We start from the raw sequence: 19,008 nt of genomic DNA on the forward strand, positions 1-19,008 counted from the left end.
AACAAAAAATAAAAAATAAAAAGCACATGCATTTAAATACATTATAGTATAATCATGCATGCACAGCAGATTCATGAGCTTTTATTTGGATCCCATGTTTGTACCAATTTATCTGATTGGTCAAAAGATGTTTCCATTCGACAATGCTTAGGCAGCTCATTTCATATTTGTGCAGCATTAAAAGAAACGGTTTTAAACCATGGTATACGTTGTTCTGCAAGACTCCCGAGAGAACTGCTGTTTCCTGTAATCTTTAATAATACCTTTCAATTTAAAACCAATTAAATCATGAAGATAAAATTGAGAATGGAAATGGGGAATGTGCCAAAGAGACAACAACCCGACCATAGAAAAAAACAACAGCAGAAGGTCACCAACAGGTCTTCAATGTAGCGAGAAATTCCCGCACCCGGAGGCGTCCTTCAGCTGGCCCCTAAACAAATATATACTAGTTCAGTCAGTGATAATGAACGCCATACTAATTTCCAAATTGTACACAAGAAACTAAAATTAAAATAATACAAGACTAACAAAGGCCAGCTAGAGGCTCCTGACTTGGGACAGGCGCAAAAGCTATATGACTTTTTTGGTTAATTATTTTAAGTTTCTGTTGCAATAGTTTTTATTTCACTAGCTAGTGTCAAGCTAGCCAGCAATTTTCATCCTGCAATTTTCTTTATTAAAAGCTATCCTAGAATTACGTTTGGAAACTACTTGAGTGACAATTTTATTTTTCGTTGAAAACAAGATTAATATATCAAAAAAATTATTTTAATATCCCATTAACAAAACTATAACTTAAGTTTGTAGATTTCTAACTCAAATTTACTGTTTTGTAATTCAGTACCATTTACCATAAACAAAATCATGTTGACGATTCAAACAATGTTTAGTCCAGGATGTGATTCGTATTAACGCTTTTTTACCCATATTTGGGATTTTTATAACTCAGATACACGTCTAAAAAAAATCGGATGTAGAAATTTTGTTCATGGTGTACCGACAATACAACTTCTATTTGAAACTTCATAACTCACTGTCTCGGTAATTCTGTATGGCTAGGGATTATAGACTCATGCAGCTCTAATAAATAGCGATTGAATAGTTCTACAACGACAGGGGAACGAATTTTAAGGGAAAGTTTTATAAAAGGCCCAAAATGTCGTCTGAAACATGGAAATAAAGCCAAAATTCGATCAAAGACGCATTTTGAACACCCCCTTTTCGACCCATTGTCCCTGTATTACTACGACGGGAGGTATAAATACTTTCTGGGGTAAGCATTTGTAAAGGCCAAACATTTCATCCGAAATATATAGAAATAAAGCCAAATTCGCTGATAAAACACACACTGGGGACACCAACGTTCACATTCCGACCCATTGTCCCGGTAGTTCGTCATGACTAAGGATTTTAGAAGCTGTCATACTGCATAGTTATATTAGTGGATGGTACTACAACGTGACGATACAGAATTTCTGGGGTAAGTATCCTTAAATACCGAAAATTTCGTCCGTAACGCGGGAAAAGATCAAATCAAGTTAATAAAATACGCATTTTATCAACCTTTCGACCCATTGCCTCGTCAGTTCTATATTGCTAGGGATGATAGATTCTGCTCAAGTAAACACTTTTGGATTGTACTAAAGCGGGAGGGTAAAGAATTTCTAGGGTAAGCATTCTGAAAGACCCAAAATGTCGTCCAAACATGGAAATAAGGCCAAATTCGATTAAATACGCATTAGGTACGTCACTATACACCCACCTTCCGACCTATTGTCTCGGTAGTTCGTTAAGACTAAACCATGATTATAGACGCTGCCAAACTAAATATAACCAGTAGATAGTACTACAACGTGTAGGTACAAAACTTCTGGGAGAACATAAGCATCCTTAAATGCCGATAATAACGTCCGTAACACGGAAAACAGTCAAATCAATAAAATAGGCATTGGGGTTACCCACCTTTCAACCCATTGTCTAGTTCGCTCTATATTACTAGGTTATAGATTCCGTTCTTAAAATTGTAAATAGCTATTGGACTAAACAACGGGAGGGTAAAGCCTTTCTTGTGTAAGTTTTCTTTAAGGTCCCGGTGAAAGTGTCGTTCGAAAGATGGAAATAAAATCATCCTCTTCTTCCATCGATCACACCATTATACCTTCAAACAAAGTACATATATGTCAGACGCACTTTTCGTAATTATTTTTTTCATGTCAGATGCACGCTGAATGAAAAAAGAGTCAAAAGGCCAACTATTTTATTAATAACGTTATCATTCTGTATCATTATTATAACTCAGTATATAATGCAACTTGTTATTATTAGCATAATCATAAATGGTGCTATTTTGTACAAAATCTAATATATGTATGTCAGTTATGAAGACATTGAACAGAACTGGACCAAGAATTAACCATTGTGGTTCTTTCTCCTAGGGTAAGTTTATTGATATTGTTAAAGACGGCAGATTCGCAAATAAACAAAATTTAATGCTTTTATAGATATTTTTTATATTTCCATGGTATTTCATTAATTCGATGGACGACATTCTAGTCTTCATAGTTTATAGGGCATTGGAGCGGGCAGAGTGGTGTAAGTAGTCGAACTATACTGTATCACTAGCATGTCAACACCGAAATGACTTCCCATCCTCCCATGGCCCGAGGAATTGCCTCAAAAGATTCGTTACAAAATCACACCGTAGAAGTCTTGACTCATCAAACTTGTTCAAGGCAATAACAAAAATCATTCTTACTTAAAATCAGAGACAAAATTGTATTATGTGACAGCGCCTCTGCTTAAGTAATAGACAAAAAACGATCTACAGTTCAATCGGACTAGAATTTAACTTTTATACATAATTAAATTTGCTCTTTACTATCAATTCCAAGTTTACTATCCATGGCGGTCACTGGTATATTATTTTATAATACAACTTATTTCTAGTATATTTATGTGCATATTATACAGAAAGACGCAAAATATTAGAAATTAATAGACAACACAAAAAAATACGAATTTTGAAAAAAAGGGGGAGGGCTAAAAATAATTCCTGTTCCTACGATACTTTTGTAATTTCCGACATGAATTCACATAGGACGTAATCAGCTTAATATCAAAAGACTTTAAGTTTGAAACTATGCAACGATCAAAGTCATCAAATGAGGGGGGATAGGAGGGGTCCTGATCCCGAAATCCCGGACTTACAAAAACGAAATCCCGAGGTCCCGAATTTAAATAAAGTAAATCCCGACGTCCCGAAATCCGAAAAAAAGGATTCCCGGATCCCGAAAGGGTCAATCCCGAAATCCCGAGCTTAAAAACACCCGATCCCGGCGTCCCGATAAAGGTCATATCCCCCCTCTCAAATCAATGAATGAAATATGTCAGTCCGGATTATTGTAGATCCTCCGATATTGGTGTGACATTTCTTTTTAAAAAATACATGGTTGTCGCCCTTGTATATTTGCGAAAATCATGTACAAGTGTTTAGAAAAGATTTGTAGATTTTCTAGCAGTAGGAGCATTTTAAAGGTTCGTATTTAAAGGAAAACACTTTTGTTTTATTGTTTCTTGAGTGTTAAAATGTTTCCAATTTTTTGTTATCAAAATTGTTGACCTCTACAGCTCTACCATGTCTACCTTCTTCTTTATATATGACTCTTAAAATGGGCTATTCCATAAATAATCCATACGCCTCCCCCCCCCCCCCCCCCCCCCACTATAGAAGGTTTAGGATTTCCAGAAAAAAAACCTAAGAAAGTTATGGTATCCAGTTATGCCCCCCTCACAGTTATCCATCAGATTTTTTATGATTACCACTAGGTAGTGTATACTCTAGTCTAGCACAGGGACGCATAGTCAAAATAATTATGACGTCTTGATAGGCTTTAATACTTTTGCTTTGACGCCTTACAATGCTTACGCAGGGACCCATAAACATTTTGGTATGTAAAATTATATATGCCAGTGGACTGGTACAAATGTATGTGCACAGGGGCAAATATCCTACATGTTTTGAATGGAAATATATGCCAGTTGACTTGTAATCGTTATACATTGTATATATAAGTCAATGTATGTAGGACTCTGAGGTGCGATGGGGACGCTGAAGTGCAATGGTCACGCTGAAGTGCAATGGTATACGCCGAAGTGCGATGGTCCTTACGCTTAAGTGCGATGGCAGATGACGTTTAAATATTGTGACATTTTCAAATACAAAGTTATTACAAAATCTCAATATTAAATGCAGGCAGGAGCATAAGAATTTAGGTGATTTGTACAAAGAAACGGAAATAGAATGAAACGAATGATTCAAGTCCCAAATAGTTTTGATCATTGGTTGTGGAGGTTACATGTACCAAAATATTTAAATCAATGGGAACAAGGTGGTTAAAGGATAAGATGATCTTGGTCTCTAGATGAGCTAACCATTGTTCGGAACTACAAAATGTATGCCAGGAAAGTTTTGTACGACAAGTAAAATGTCTTGATCTTATTATCATGATTATAATAATTTTGACCTTTTAAAGTATCCTTCACATTATTTTGTGTTACCTGTCCAGTACTATAGAAAAACACATAATATTCTACTAAAGAGACCCCCCAAAAAAAATAATAGTGATTTGAAATTAAATACCCAAGACATATATATGCTTATGAAACAGAAATGTTTTACTGCAAAAAAATGTAGGATTAATTACCTACAACTATTAAATTCAAGGGAATATTTTTTTTTACCTATTTTGGAAGACAACTGGATGTGACGTACAATGTACCATGATTTGGAGGTATTACACCTTAATTCAGACTTTAAAAATCCTAGTCAATTAATATTGGAGTTGAATGCGCTTGCCCCATGCAGGATTGGAACTTGCAACCTCAGTGTTTCAAGACTGGCTAGTGACACAGTAGTTTGACTACATTTGTACTTAGACCAATAAGTCTTGGCATCAGAGGCCCCACTGGTAATTGATACTTAACTACATGTAAGATAGTGAGAATGTGGACAATGATTGAAGCTTTTTCTAATCTATTTTAGATTCAAAGTCAAGCATGTTGTGCAGGAAACAGTATAAGTTTAGACAGGAAGTTGTCAATTCATATGTTCCATCCAAGACTCCATGATGCTTTTATGTAAGTCAAAAAAGGCAGAAAATATATGGACCATAATTTGGTATTCAGCCTTTGGTTTCTTTTTGTATCCTTTTTTATAAGTTCTAAAACTTTAACTTTTATTCTGTGGGTTGTGTTGGTGTTAGAATAGTATTAATCATGTTAATGGAACAATTGAGTTTTTCAAGAAAAAAATAATACATTTTGATTCACCGTTTACATGACAGGAAACCAAACAGGAAACCAATCTTTATTTTCTTTATTTTGTACAATATATTTCAAAAGACATAAATGAACACCATTACTAGTGTTACTTGCTTCATGTTTATCATGTTTATATTTAAAATTTATTTTCAATGTTTAATTAAAGGTTTTTTTAAACGCGACAGGAAACCATAAGAAACCGAAAGCATTTTTTTAGTTTTATTTTATTGAAAAAACTGCTTAAAATAGTCTGAACAGTATACTTTTTCTTAAAATCCATCTTAAATGTAACAGTATTATAAAACTCCTAAATATGTGCTTGTTTTGAAAACAATTAGTACAATTTATTCAGAAATTTCCATATTTTCTTCATTGATACAGGATACCATAATCGTTGTATCTTGATGTTTTAGCCAAAAAAATGTATTTATATTTGGTTTTGAAATTCCAGTTATATACAATTTATTCCAAATCATTGGCAATGTAAAATTCTTTAAATCCAGTAAAGAAAAAAACTTTTAACTTGGAATTAAAATCTTTAAAATAGGCACCATGTGATATTTGTGACCTGGCACCATCTACATGGTTTCCACATTTTAACCTACTTTAGTGGGCTAAAATCAATAAAGTACTTCCTTTCAAGTCATGCATGGAAAAGTTTACTTCTCCTGTGACAAGTTTATTGCGTTTCTGAAAAGTGTTTGCAGAACATGAATAAAAAAAAATAATTAAAAATTGTGACAAAGATACCAATTTTGTACACTCCAAGTGTAACGGTATATTAACATGTATTTTTTATTAAGTTATCTTTATTCACCTAAAATATCCAGTAATATTTACTGCTGAAGCAAAATCAATCCAACGAGCATCGGCACAATGATAAGAGACGTGATGTCGATTGAATTTTCCAGGGACCCTTTACATCGTTATCAGGAAACAAAGTGTGTCATAACGTCTGTCAAATCTGAAATCGATTTTGTCAAGTCATTGGGCATTTATTTTCACACAAGATCGTATGTAACATTATGCACATAGGAAAAACAATAGACCCCCGGTGCAATCTCTTTGAAATTTGTATTTTCCTTTTTTAAACAAGTCGAAACAAGTCTACAGATTATGTTTGCTAACATCCCGTTGGAAACAAAAACAATGTTTAGACCTAGTATTTCATACATCCGGCCGTAAGGGCGTGATCACATGTTAGTCACACGTTTCACGTATGACCGGAAATGATTAGAACTTAACGACAAAAACAATTTTAATAAAAAAAAGGAAATAACTGGACTTCTTTTGAAATGTAACGCATAACGATAACGTCATTTTCTAACTTAATTATTTCGTTTGAAATGTAACGCATAACGATAACGTCATTTTCTAACTTAATTATTACGAAGAACAAAACTAGAATGTAAATCATCTCTGATTTACCTGTTTGAACATCTCGCGAGAGTTCATATTTGCATAATGTTATAAAGAATTCTATTACAACAAAGCAGATTACATCATCTAAAATTTGCGTTACGAAATTGGATACCAAAGTAACGCTAGTGTTCTTACACCTGCTACAGAAATACTTATAGTTCTCGGCATTTTCTTCTGACTATTCTTATTGGTCGATGTTCTTTATTATTTGAAAGCAAAAGTTACGAATTTGCCGGTGACGATTATCTATAAATCAGTCAGCGTTATGCACTTCGGAAGCTAAAAGTAACGCGAGAAACGACACAAAAATACTGTCGTATAATCTTTGAAATTTGTTAATTTCAAATTTTTTTCTAGGGAAGAGTAGCATACACTTGTATGTTGATAAAAATAAAGGCACCTTTAGATGTAGTTAGAACTTTTCTTACAGTAATACAAATTTTTATCACTTTTCTATCGTTATAGGAAACGAGCCCAATAGCAAATTATGGTCCATATAGTAAATTTTTTCCAGTCTAAAGGGTTATTACAGGAAATAACTTGCATGTGTTACTACAGATATTTTTTTGAGTTGTCTACTCTTTCAACCTAATATTTTCTAAATCTGTAATAACATACATGTATGTTTGTTATTTGTAAAATAAATCATCAATATTTTAATTTTTAGTTGGCTATAGGGAACTCTAGAAAATTTGTGCGGAAACTAAACATTCTAAATGCATAGCCTTGATAACTAATTTTTGAATTAGATTAATACATTCATCATTAACCATGTTAAATCAATGAGACTTGTAAGGGATTACAAAGTGATAAACTTAGCTGTAATAATAAGGCTTAGTTAATAAAGGTATGTAACTTATTATTTGAGACATTTGGGTATTACTGGGTAACTTGCGCAGAACCTCATTACATGCCCTGGTCATTAATTCTTACAATGAATTAAAATAAATTGTTATTAAGCATGATGTATGTCTGAGCAAATGCTTTGGAGTGACATAGAGGAGCTGTAATAATAACACCCTTTAGTTATTACATGTATTACTGGCCATTTTTTTTCTGTAATAACATAGGTGTACTAATTTGTCAAAATATGAAGTGTTATATCTTTCTATAGTTAAGTATATACATAAAGACAATAATAATATCAATAGAACCTGTATACACTTTAACAAAACTAATGATGTATATCATGTATATTGCCCCTTTGAAACATGTAACATACATATGTTGTTACAGGTCTTTGATTATTAAGCCCACAATAACAAACATATGTTACTTTTCTCTAATAACCCTATAGTCAGTATAGAGTTTTATTCTTGACTGTTTTATAGTCAACATGGTCAATAACTTTCATGTACATGTATATCATTTATCACTTTTTCAGTTGATTTTAGGTTTTTTGTAATGAATAATTCCAATCATTTTGCATTTCAAAATAGTTCTCATATATAAAAAAGAAGATGTGGTATGCTGCCAATGAGACAACTGTCCACAAGAGTCATGTCTATAATATAATTGATGTTCAGTAAACAGTCTGCATTAAAAAAAAATTCATCTACTAGTCCATGTAGTCTGGAAACGGGAAACATAAATTTTGAAAATTTTAACCAGTCCAAATCAAAATTTAATAGTCTGGGGCACCGGACTAGTGGCTAACAGTGCAGACTGAGTAAATCATATGAAATAGCAGCATTTCCAATTAAAAAAAATCAACCTACCACTTACTGGACTAGCTATTTTGTAAATATTAGGAACCCTTGAACATGTTGAAATTTAACTACATTAAATAACATTAGCATTTTCATTTTTCAGATGTAATTTACCACAGATAGTTCAGAAAAGTCGTTTTACAACCTTTACTCAATCACAGGTAAGAATTAGGATTGGAATGAAGGTTTCAGTTGAATAGCACATTGAAAATAAGAAAGGCTTCTACAGAACATCATATGGCCTTAAACAAAAACAAAAAGATGACACCTACATGTAGAGTGTATGCATCAAAGGAGATGTTTAGTATAATTGTACATCAATGAGACAACAACAGTAATCTATTAAAAGTTTAAGCATAGAAATTACTTCAAGGTTTTGAACATTTATAATGTTTATCAAAACAAAACACAGTGGTGGATCCAGAGGGGTGAGGGTGGGGGTTAAAACCTCCTTTTTATTTTACGATCAATGCATTTGAATGGGGACATATGGTGGTTGGAACCTCCCCTTTTGAAAATGGCTGGATCCGCCCATGAAACGCATTTTAATATATTTATATGCTTTGGTGATAATGTTGTATACATTTTGTTAATCCATTTAAAAGAATTGTTTTTATTTTTTAATGTAAATTGCAAATCCAACCATATTAAAATAGTGTTAATTGATAAATTTGTAAACAGAAAACTGAGTTTAAACTTAATGTTTATAAAAGAAAAAAATGATTTTCCTTTCAGTGAATTGCTTCATATTTATATTTTTAGTACCGGTATTTAAAGTTTGAAGGTTCCAACAATAAAGGTTAAAATGTTGAAGTAGAAAAAATAAAGTTTAAATATTGAAATTCAATACAAGTCCTTAATAAGTTGTAATTTATGAGAATAAAGTACCCTAGCTATATGTCATCTTTTACCATGTTTACCTGGAACCTTTATGAAAATCTGGAGATTAGGTATGACTGCCAATGAGACAAATAACCACCATAGACCACATGGCATGGATGTTACTATATGATTATTGAAATATAACTACTATCAGTGGCGTAGCCAGGGTTGGAACGATGTGGATGCGAACTGTCGCCGAGCGGAACTAGGCGAAAAACTGTTGGGACTTTTTTATGCAGAAAATTAAATTTTTCCTATATGCATGTCAGTGTATTCCCCTAGAATCCGACACTGGTTAGATTTTCGTTTAATTTCAAAATATCCACCAGTATAAATTATATTTCCAACAGAATTTTATGAACAATACTACCATCACTAAATTCAGAAATATTTAATTGTAAAGTTTCACACCAAATCTTATTTTGACATCTCAAAAACAAACCCATTTAATACAGTGGCACTTCTGTAAATGGAACTTCGGAATATAGGAACCAAAGTGACACCCCCTCATTTCCTGGAATTTGAGCCTCCCAAAGAGGCTTTTGCTTACTTGTCTTAACTCATTGCTGCGAGAGGATATGGAAATACCGGGCGTCCGTCCGTCCAGTCTTGTTATCTTGTTAGCGCTGTCATTTGTACAATTCTTGCCAGATTTTTTTGAAACTTATATCATCATGCAGCAATGTCTTTCACACATGCGAGTATAAATCCTGATCAAATATTTTTAACCAACTGTATATGCCCCTTGGAAATTTAAATTATAAATGCAAATCTCATTGTATTTGTTTGGAAGCTTTTTCTCTCGAGATATAAATTTAAAAAAAAAGTGCTTTGTTTAGTTTTTGCCCTCTTGTACATAAAAATGTATCTTGGATGCGGGGGACATGGGTCTCTGATCTTTTATTGAAAACAACATTAATATTTGTACCTAGATGGAAAAGGGTATTTGTGAATCCTGGAATAAAAACACTTCATTACAAATAGAGTCGTTGTCTTTCGTGCCAAAGAAAAAAGTAAAATCACAAAAATACTGAACTCCAAGGAAAATTCAAAAAGGAAAGTCCCCAATCAAATGGGGATAACGATATTAGGAATGTAGGATATGATGTTTCAGATTGTTTTTATCCATCTTGTTTACATAAAGGAAAAACCACGCATACGGCTTCGGAAATAATTGGAAGCTATTTTCATATTCTCATATACATTCGGATACCATCATGTGTATATGCTGTCAACTGTCATTATATATAATTATTAAAGAAAAAACATTTTTTGTCAAATTGATGTGGATGCTTGAGCATCTGAGCATACATGCAAGCTACGCCACTGACTGTAGATAATCCATGTGTTTTTCATTCACTGTTTCTGAGATAGAATTTAAGTACAATGCAGTTGACCTTGCAAGTACTGTACAACTTTCTTTTGACAATATTGGTATCCAATGAATATTTATGAATCCAATTCATTAATATTAATATTCGTTGGATACCAATTTTCACGAGTTAGTAAGTACAGGAGAACCAAAAATCTAAACGCTCATTGAATTACAAATTTTAAAGAAATGAGTGCACACACTTGCCAAAAGCACAAAATTAAATATCCACAATCATGTTACATTGAAGACCTGTTGGTGACCTTCTGCTGTTTTTCTATGGTCGGGTTATTGTCTCTTTGACACATTCCCCATTTCCATTCTCAATTTTTGTTTTCCTTAAACCACGAAAATTAGTATCCATGAAAAAATAAATGAATCCAAAGTATGTAGTTTTCATTGGCTATTGCTGCCATAGATGATATTTGTAAGATCTTTTATAGGCAGTAGAGGAAGAACTAGATGATCTGTATAGAAAAATTACGGTTGAGGTCAAAGGTCATGATAAAGAAGTTTTAAACAGCTACACCAAGTTTCTAGTAGCAGCTGCAACAGAATTAGATATAAAACACAATGTGCCGTAAGTATAATGCCATTAATACTATGTTTTGTGTTATTCAATATAACTAGAGGCTCTAAAGAGCCTGTGTCGCTCACCTTGGTCTATGTGCATATTAAACAAAGGACACAAATGGATTCATGACAAAATTGTATTTTGGTGATGGTGATGTGTTTGAAGTTCTTTCTTTACTGAACGATTTTGCTTCTTACAATTATATCTATAATGAACTTTGCCCATTAGTAACAGAGAACTATATTTGGTAAAAATTTACATAAATTTACCAAATTAATGAAAATTGTTAAAAATTGACTATAAAGGGCAATAACTCCTTAAGGGGTCAACTGACCATTTTGGTCATGTTGACTTATTTGTAGATCTTACTTTGCTGAACATTATTGCTGTTTACAATTTATCTCTATCTATAATAATATTCAAGATAATAACCAAAAACAGCAAAATTTCCTCAAAATTACCAACTCAGGGGCAGCAACCCAACAACCGATTGACCGATTCATCTGAAAATTTCAGGGCAGATAGATCTTGACCTGATAAACATTTTTATTCCATGTCAGATTTCCTCAAAATGCTTAGGTTTTTGAGTTATAAGCCAAAAACTGCATTTTACCCCTATGTTCTATTTTTAGCGGTGGCGGCCATCTTGGTTGGTTGACCAGGTCATGCCACACATTTTTTAAACTAGATACCCCAAAGATGATTGTGGCCAAGTTTGGATTAATTTGGCCCAGTAGTTTCAGAGGAGAAGATTTTTGTAAAAGATAACTTTAACGAAAAATGGTTAAAAATTGACTATAAAGGGCAATAACTCCTAAACGGGTCAACTGACCATTTTGGTCATGTTGACTTATTTGTAGATCTTACTTTGCTGAACATTATTGCTGTTTACAGTTTATCTCTATCTATAATAATATTCAAGATAATAACCAAAAACAGCAAAATTTCCTCAAAATTACCAATTCAGGGGCAGCAACCCAACAACCGATTGACCGATTCATCTGAATATTTCAGGGCAGATAGATCTTGACCTGATAAACATTTTTATCCCCATGTCAGATTTCCTCAAAATGCTTTGGTTTTTGAGTTATAAGCCAAAAACTGCATTTTACCCCTTTGTTCTATTTTTAGCCGTGGCGGCCATCTTGGTTGGTTGACCAGGTCATGCCACACATTTTTTAAACTAGATACCCCAAAGATGATTGTGGCCAAGTTTGGATTAATTTGGCCCAGTAGTTTCAGAGGAGAAGATTTTTGTAAAAGATTACTTTAATTAACGAAAAATGGTTAAAAATTGACTATAAAGGGCAATAACTCCTAAACGGGTCAACTGACCATTTTGGTCATGTTGACTTATTTGTTGATCTTACTTTGCTGAACATTATTGCTGTTTACAGTTTACCTCTATCTATAATAATATTCAAGATAATAACCAAAAACAGCAAAATTTCCTCAAAATTATCAATTCAGGGGCAGCAACCCAACAACCGATTGACCGATTCATCTGAAAATTTCAGGGCAGATAGATCTTGACCTGATAAACATTTTACCCCATGTCAGATTTGCTCTAAATGCTTTGGTTTTTGAGTTATAAGCCAAAAACTGCATTTTACCCCTATGTTCTATTTTTAGCCGTGGCGGCCATCTTGGTTGGTTGACCGGGTCACGCCACACATTTTTTTAACTAGATACCTCAATGATGATTGTGGCCAAGTTTGGTTTGATTTGGCCCAGTAGTTTCAGAGGAGAAGATTTGTGTAAAAGTTAACGACGACGGACGACGACGGACGACGACGCCGGACGCCGGACGCAAAGTGATGGGAATAGCTCACTTGGCCCTTCGGGCCAGGTGAGCTAAAAAAAATATGTGGTGTGATTGCCAATGAGACAACACTTCACAAGAGACCATATGACACAAAAATTAACATCTATTAATAGGTCACCATTAGACTTTTTTATGATTTTTTGTAGCTTGGGGATGTGTGAATTAAGGTACAGCAACCCAATGATACAAATAAATCAAATACATGCATAGGATCTTCTAAAGCACTGATTATGATGGCACTTGTTTAGTTATCCTTTCAATGCTACCACCTTTTAAAAGAACACATGAAGAAGTGACAGCTCAATTATTTGATTGATTGATGTTTGCTTTATGTCCATCAGTACACAATAAATTGATTAATCGATTGATGTTTTGCCTAATTATATAAATAATGCTGCATCAGTGTAAAAAGACTGAGTTCTAGCGATCATTTATTTATAGTAAGCCTTGCAGTGTTTCTAAAAGAATTTGCTGATTTCATATATTTATTTTTTTTAGACAAAAACAGCCAGACACCCATTTTCACAGACGCACACTAAATAAAGCAGTGTTTGCAAGCAAGAGAGCTAAAGTGCAGTATGAGATAAGAACACATTACAAAGTTTTTGAGGTTTGTTTTGATTGTGTTGTACATGATTAGTTTGTATGTGAGAGATCAAGATTGAAAGACAAGAGCTTTTGATATGATAATCACAGCATGCACAGTATATATATTATCGTTAGCTCACCTGGCCATTGGCTGTTTGAGTTATAGCTATCACTTGGGGTATGTCAATATATGTCATCTACATTTGTTTAATTTGAGGGTAATGGTCTACCTTGTGATAGTGGAACATCTGTTTATTGATTATGTAATCAGAAAGTTTTGCTGATGATCTGATAAAAAATGCTATGTTTTTCATGGTACAAAATGTATAAAGGAAAAATCATTTTATAGTATAAAGGAAAATTCATTTTCATGGTTTAAATGAACAAGAGTGCACAAGCTGAAATGTCTCGCCTTCTTAACTTATCATTGATATATTGTGTTGATAGTCCTAAATATAAAGCTTTATTACAACTGTCACATAAACTTAACCAAGAAAACTAAATGAACCATGAAAATGAGGTCAAGGTCAGAAGAACCATGCCAGGCAGGCATGTACAGCTAACAATTCTTCCATACAACAAATATAGTTGACGTACTGCTTATAGTTTAAGAAAAACAGACCAAAACACAAAAACTTAACACTGAGCAATGAACTGTGAAAATGAGGTCAAGGTAAAAAAAAACTGCACGACTGACCATTAGATCATAAAATATTTCCATACACCAAATATAGTTGACCTTTTGCAATTAGTATTCGAAAAAAGACCAAAACTCAAAAACTTAACTTTGACCACTAAACCATGAAAATGAGGTCAAGGTCAGATGACACCTGCCAGCTAGACATATGCATGTACACCTTTCAATCATTCCATACACCAAATATAGTAGACCTATTGCATACAGTATAAGAAAAACAGATAAACACAAAAACTTAACTATAACCACTGAACCATGAAAATAAGGTCACGGTCAGATGACACCTGCCAGTTGGACATGTACACCTTCCAGTCTTTCCATACACCTAATATACTAGACCTATTGCTTATAGTATCTGAGATATGGACTTGACCACCATAATTTAACCTTGTTCACTGAACACTTGCATATTTTTACACTATAAATATTATCCACTTGCGGCGGGGGTATCATCAGTGAGCAGTAGCTCGCAGTTTCACTTGTTGATACATTTTAGTGTGTTTGTAGAAAAGAGTAAAAAGCAATACAATACTAGATCAACAACAACACATTTTAACTAGAATCGTCTTATTTTCTTTCTGTCAAAACCACAATAAAAGGCCATTAACAATAAGTTAAATAAAATTCTCTTATGGTTGTGGCCTGCTGTTATCTATTTCTTGCTTGTATAGATATTTCTCATTTCACACTGCACAAAGTGTGGTATAAAAAAGTGATATGAAAATCTGCTTTAATTTGATTGGCTTATCGAGTATCACTAGGTCATTTCAATTGGCTATTCGTTAGGGCATTGCTGATTTTAAAAGGTTGAGACGATGTACATTTTGTCCATGGCAACATACATCTATGTTATTTCTGTAATAATATACAAAATAATCACACATTTTACCTGACAATCTTCTTTTTGTCAAATTTTATTACATTTTGAAGCGTACAAAAAGTCTTAAAATGTCTCATTATTTAATTTGAATAGTAATAATAAACTTGCCACAGGCTCAAATTAAAAAACTCAAGTTAATATCAAGTGATATCCCATTATAACTCGTTATGAAAACTATTAAATGTTTTGTAGGCAAGGAAACTGACTGGAACAACAGCTAGTGTTTTCATAGAATACATCCAGAGAAATCTGCCTGAGGGCTGTGCTATGAAGTTAACAAAGGTAAGACAATAACTATTATTATACTTCATGTCAAATTGCTAGACTTTGATTGGCTAATACGAGGGTGTTAATTTACTCTATTACCCTTCATGGAGACCCTTGATCAAGTGTGCTTGGCTTTGCCTCAGTTGACAATGTTTTCTCGGGGTAACAATCTGCTCTATCACCCTCTAAGCTATGTGTTATTTATATATTGTAGCATGGACTTTATTTAGTCGCACCTGTATGAAAAGTGACAGATTGACAGACAAAGGAATGCTTATCTGGCAACAATGTTTGTGTTACCATTTGTATAAAAGGTGATTTGTACATTGTATAAGAACGCCTCATGTAAAGAAGTTTCTGTCTGGCATATATCAATTTATCTTAATTAGTTGACCTCATACTCAAGTTAAAGCACCTTCTCAAAAGAAGTGTCAAGTTTTTGTGATGTGAAACTCTTCACTAATATGAGTTAGAGATCAACTATGCTTTGTACTAAAAAAATTAAATATATGGGTCAAGTGAAATACCTTTCTAATCAATCACAGAAACAATGTAGGTGCATTGAAATAGCAAATTTTTACTAAAAGTACTTGACGACAATCTTTTAAGTTGGATTTTAAAAATGCATATCTTCAAAAAAACTTTATTTTTAGTGTGTGAGATCTAGGGTTTGTTAAAAGTCTTTAACCACTGAAATTTTGAGTCTGCCCTTCCCCTGAAATATTGAATAAGATTTTTTTTTAAATGTTTATGAATATTTTGAAAATTCCACCCGACAACCAATCAGACAATAGGTTTAAGTTGACTACATGCAGACAAGTACATTAACTGATGCTCATTAGCTAGTAGATACATTTGTCTTTTAAAATACAACTGGCATATAATGATTGTAATGGTAAAATTTTATCTGTTTTCAAGAGCTAAATTGGCAGAGCGTCATCCCTACAATGGCGTCCATTTCTACGATTGTAAAAATGAACTGGCGTAATGAGGAGATAATTTTGATGAAGTAGAATCCTGACTGTCATGTCATGCATACTTCTTTATTGTTCTCTGCCAAATGAGTTGTGGGGGAAATAGAAATATCTGGCATCTTGTTCAGTCTTTCCCGTTCTTGTTCCAACTCTCACGTATAATTTTTGTATGTGGATCAATAACTTTTAAAAGAGTATTGCCCCTTTGAACTATTTGTTATATTGGAAATTGCATCTTCAGCACTTTAATAATATGTACGAATCTTTGTATGAATTTTATATTATAGGTTTATATCATCACTGTTTGATGAGTATAAAAATAAGTGTCATTCAATTATTTTTAAATTAGTGATGCCCCTTGCAAATATTAATTACATGGAAAATTCCACTGTTAGCTTCTAGAAACATGTGTTCAATTTGGGCCAGATTTTTATGAAACTTATATATGTATATCATAGGTTTGTTTCAGCAACTGTCTTCGAGACTTTCGAAATAAAACTTATCAATCAATTATTTATAAATTAGTTATGCTCTTTGGAAATACTGATATATATGGAAAATTGCATTGTTGGTGCTCTCACACTTTCGCCAGCAGTGCATTTGGTGTCTTTTATAAACTATAATTACTACGAAACAGAGTTCCGAAAGCAAAAGGTAAAAAATTATTTGTGTTTTTATATATCCACTAACCATTCTATCACATGTACATGTCCTTTATATCTGTTTAATTAGAACAGTATTTTAAAAGTTTAAAGCCATGCACGTAGCTACGTTTACGTCAAAACACCTGGGTGTACACTTGAATTTTGATAAAAAAATATTTTAATCAAAAGAAAATAAAAAGAACTTGATAGAAGCACATCAGCTTTATAATTCTTTCTTCATTGGCTTGTAATTGCGGATCAAATTTACTTTTCAGTCAAATGGTATCATATTATATATTCGTTTATTTTCTGTCAAGTCTGAATCTATACTGTGAGTTCTATACTCATTTCCCTTTTGTTTCAAGCACTTCATCATTTTCGGAGATTCGTTTTGTCGAGCCTGTGGTTAACATTTTTTACACAACCAATTCTTTGTCAAATCGAATTAGATGAAAATTTAGCAGAATGCAAGCATTTTTAATATTTTGGTTTGAAGCAAAGTTTTGAAAGTGAATTTGTTTCAGTATGATACTGACAGACTGTATGGCTTTTTTTAAAATTAGAAATGCATAAACCTTCAAAATTTGTTACGAAACATGGGCCGAAACTAATATTCCAGATCAAGAAAAATTATCTAAAGAAAATGTTCGATTTTTGTTGTAAATCCTGTAATGGACTGATAAATGGATTCACTTTTTGCGGGGAAAATCCCGGACGGGAACCAGGGTTCCACAGAACAATTTACGATATTTAGTATTGCACCTGAACAGAATAAGAATAAGAAGAATAAGAATATTTTATTTCCAATTAAAGGGCCCTATGAAGAGCTTTCATGACATTACATACAAGTACATAAGATAACATGAACATATCTGAAGATTTATTTTTAAATGTTCATTTACAAAATTTGAACATGGTCATGTGCATTCCCCCACGGCTCTTTTTAAACATTATTTTAAAGTTACTGGTTTTGACATTTTATCTAAATCCAATTACCATTATATTTCGAATTAACAAAATGAATAATTTAACATAACTAATAAACCATTTAGAATCTAAGTATGTTGCTACTGATGAGTTTTTAATAAAATGAATGGTATCCATTCTCGATAACTCGTTGGCTTCTGGCGGTTTAGCTCCCTAACTCTAACCCACTACCAGCAATTGTTTGACATGGACCTGTTTGGGGTCTTCGGATCCCTTGCCAAGGTTCGGGCGTACATGTAAGACCTACCTACACCACTGAAAGCTATTTATGCTATTTTGATTTTATTTCAGTACAAATTACACCAGTTGCCAGAAAATTTGACAGAATCTATTCATGCAGACCCTAGATTACAAAATGTAGCCAGCGAGAGTAAACCAAATGTTGAAGAAGGAACACAGGTATCTCATGTTTCAGAAGAAATAGGACAAACCACAGAATCTATATCTTCACTAGATACTAGTGTTGAAAAGAAAGCTGAAGAAAATGTAATTACGTGAAAAGAAATAAAAAATATAGTAGATATCAAAATTGTTATTTTTTCCTAATTAGCCTTTGTAATTGATAAATGTGTAGATCTAGATAAAATAAAGAGGTAATGATTGATAGATAGATACATTACAGTGTATCAGTCACTGTGGCTAAATGGATAAGTTTGCCTTCCATTTCATTACCAAGCTTTTTCATTGTTTTTTTAATTTACCTTTGAGTAAGGTTATTTTTTTAATTCTTTTTATGCCCCATTTATGGGCATTATGTTTTCTGGTCTGTGCATCCTTTCATCCATTTGTTTGTTCTTTCGTTCGTCTGTGCGTCTGTTTGTCCCGCTTCGGGTTTAAGTTTTTGGTCTAGGTAGTTTTTGAAGTC

The 19,008-nt window shown here is 33.1% G+C and overlaps 1 protein-coding gene across 1 annotated transcript; it reads left to right on the plus strand.

Moving 5' to 3' along the window:
* The first annotated feature begins 3,415 nt into the window (after positions 1 to 3,415).
* On the plus strand, positions 3,416 to 18,672 carry LOC139524371 (small ribosomal subunit protein uS10m-like). The gene is made up of 7 exons (XM_071319133.1): positions 3,416 to 3,537; positions 5,045 to 5,139; positions 8,557 to 8,614; positions 11,151 to 11,287; positions 13,605 to 13,716; positions 15,464 to 15,553; positions 18,435 to 18,672. Exons 1-7 carry the CDS (start codon positions 3,481 to 3,483, stop codon positions 18,639 to 18,641), a joined length of 756 nt encoding a protein of 251 aa, XP_071175234.1. The 5' UTR covers positions 3,416 to 3,480; the 3' UTR covers positions 18,642 to 18,672.
* The last annotated feature ends 336 nt before the right edge of the window (positions 18,673 to 19,008 follow it).

This window comes from Mytilus edulis, chromosome 5 (assembly GCF_963676685.1).
Source record: "Mytilus edulis chromosome 5, xbMytEdul2.2, whole genome shotgun sequence".
Lineage (NCBI taxonomy): Eukaryota > Metazoa > Mollusca > Bivalvia > Mytilida > Mytilidae > Mytilus > Mytilus edulis.

Coding starts and splice junctions, on each gene's coding strand:
- LOC139524371 (XM_071319133.1), top strand. CDS start 3,481: ATGTACAAGTGTTTAGAAAAGATTTGTAGATTTTCTAGCAGTAGGAGC. Junction 5,140..8,556: donor AGACTCCATGATGCTTTTAT/GTAAGTCAAAAA, acceptor TTCATTTTTCAG/ATGTAATTTACCACAGATAG. Junction 8,615..11,150: donor CAACCTTTACTCAATCACAG/GTAAGAATTAGG, acceptor GATCTTTTATAG/GCAGTAGAGGAAGAACTAGA.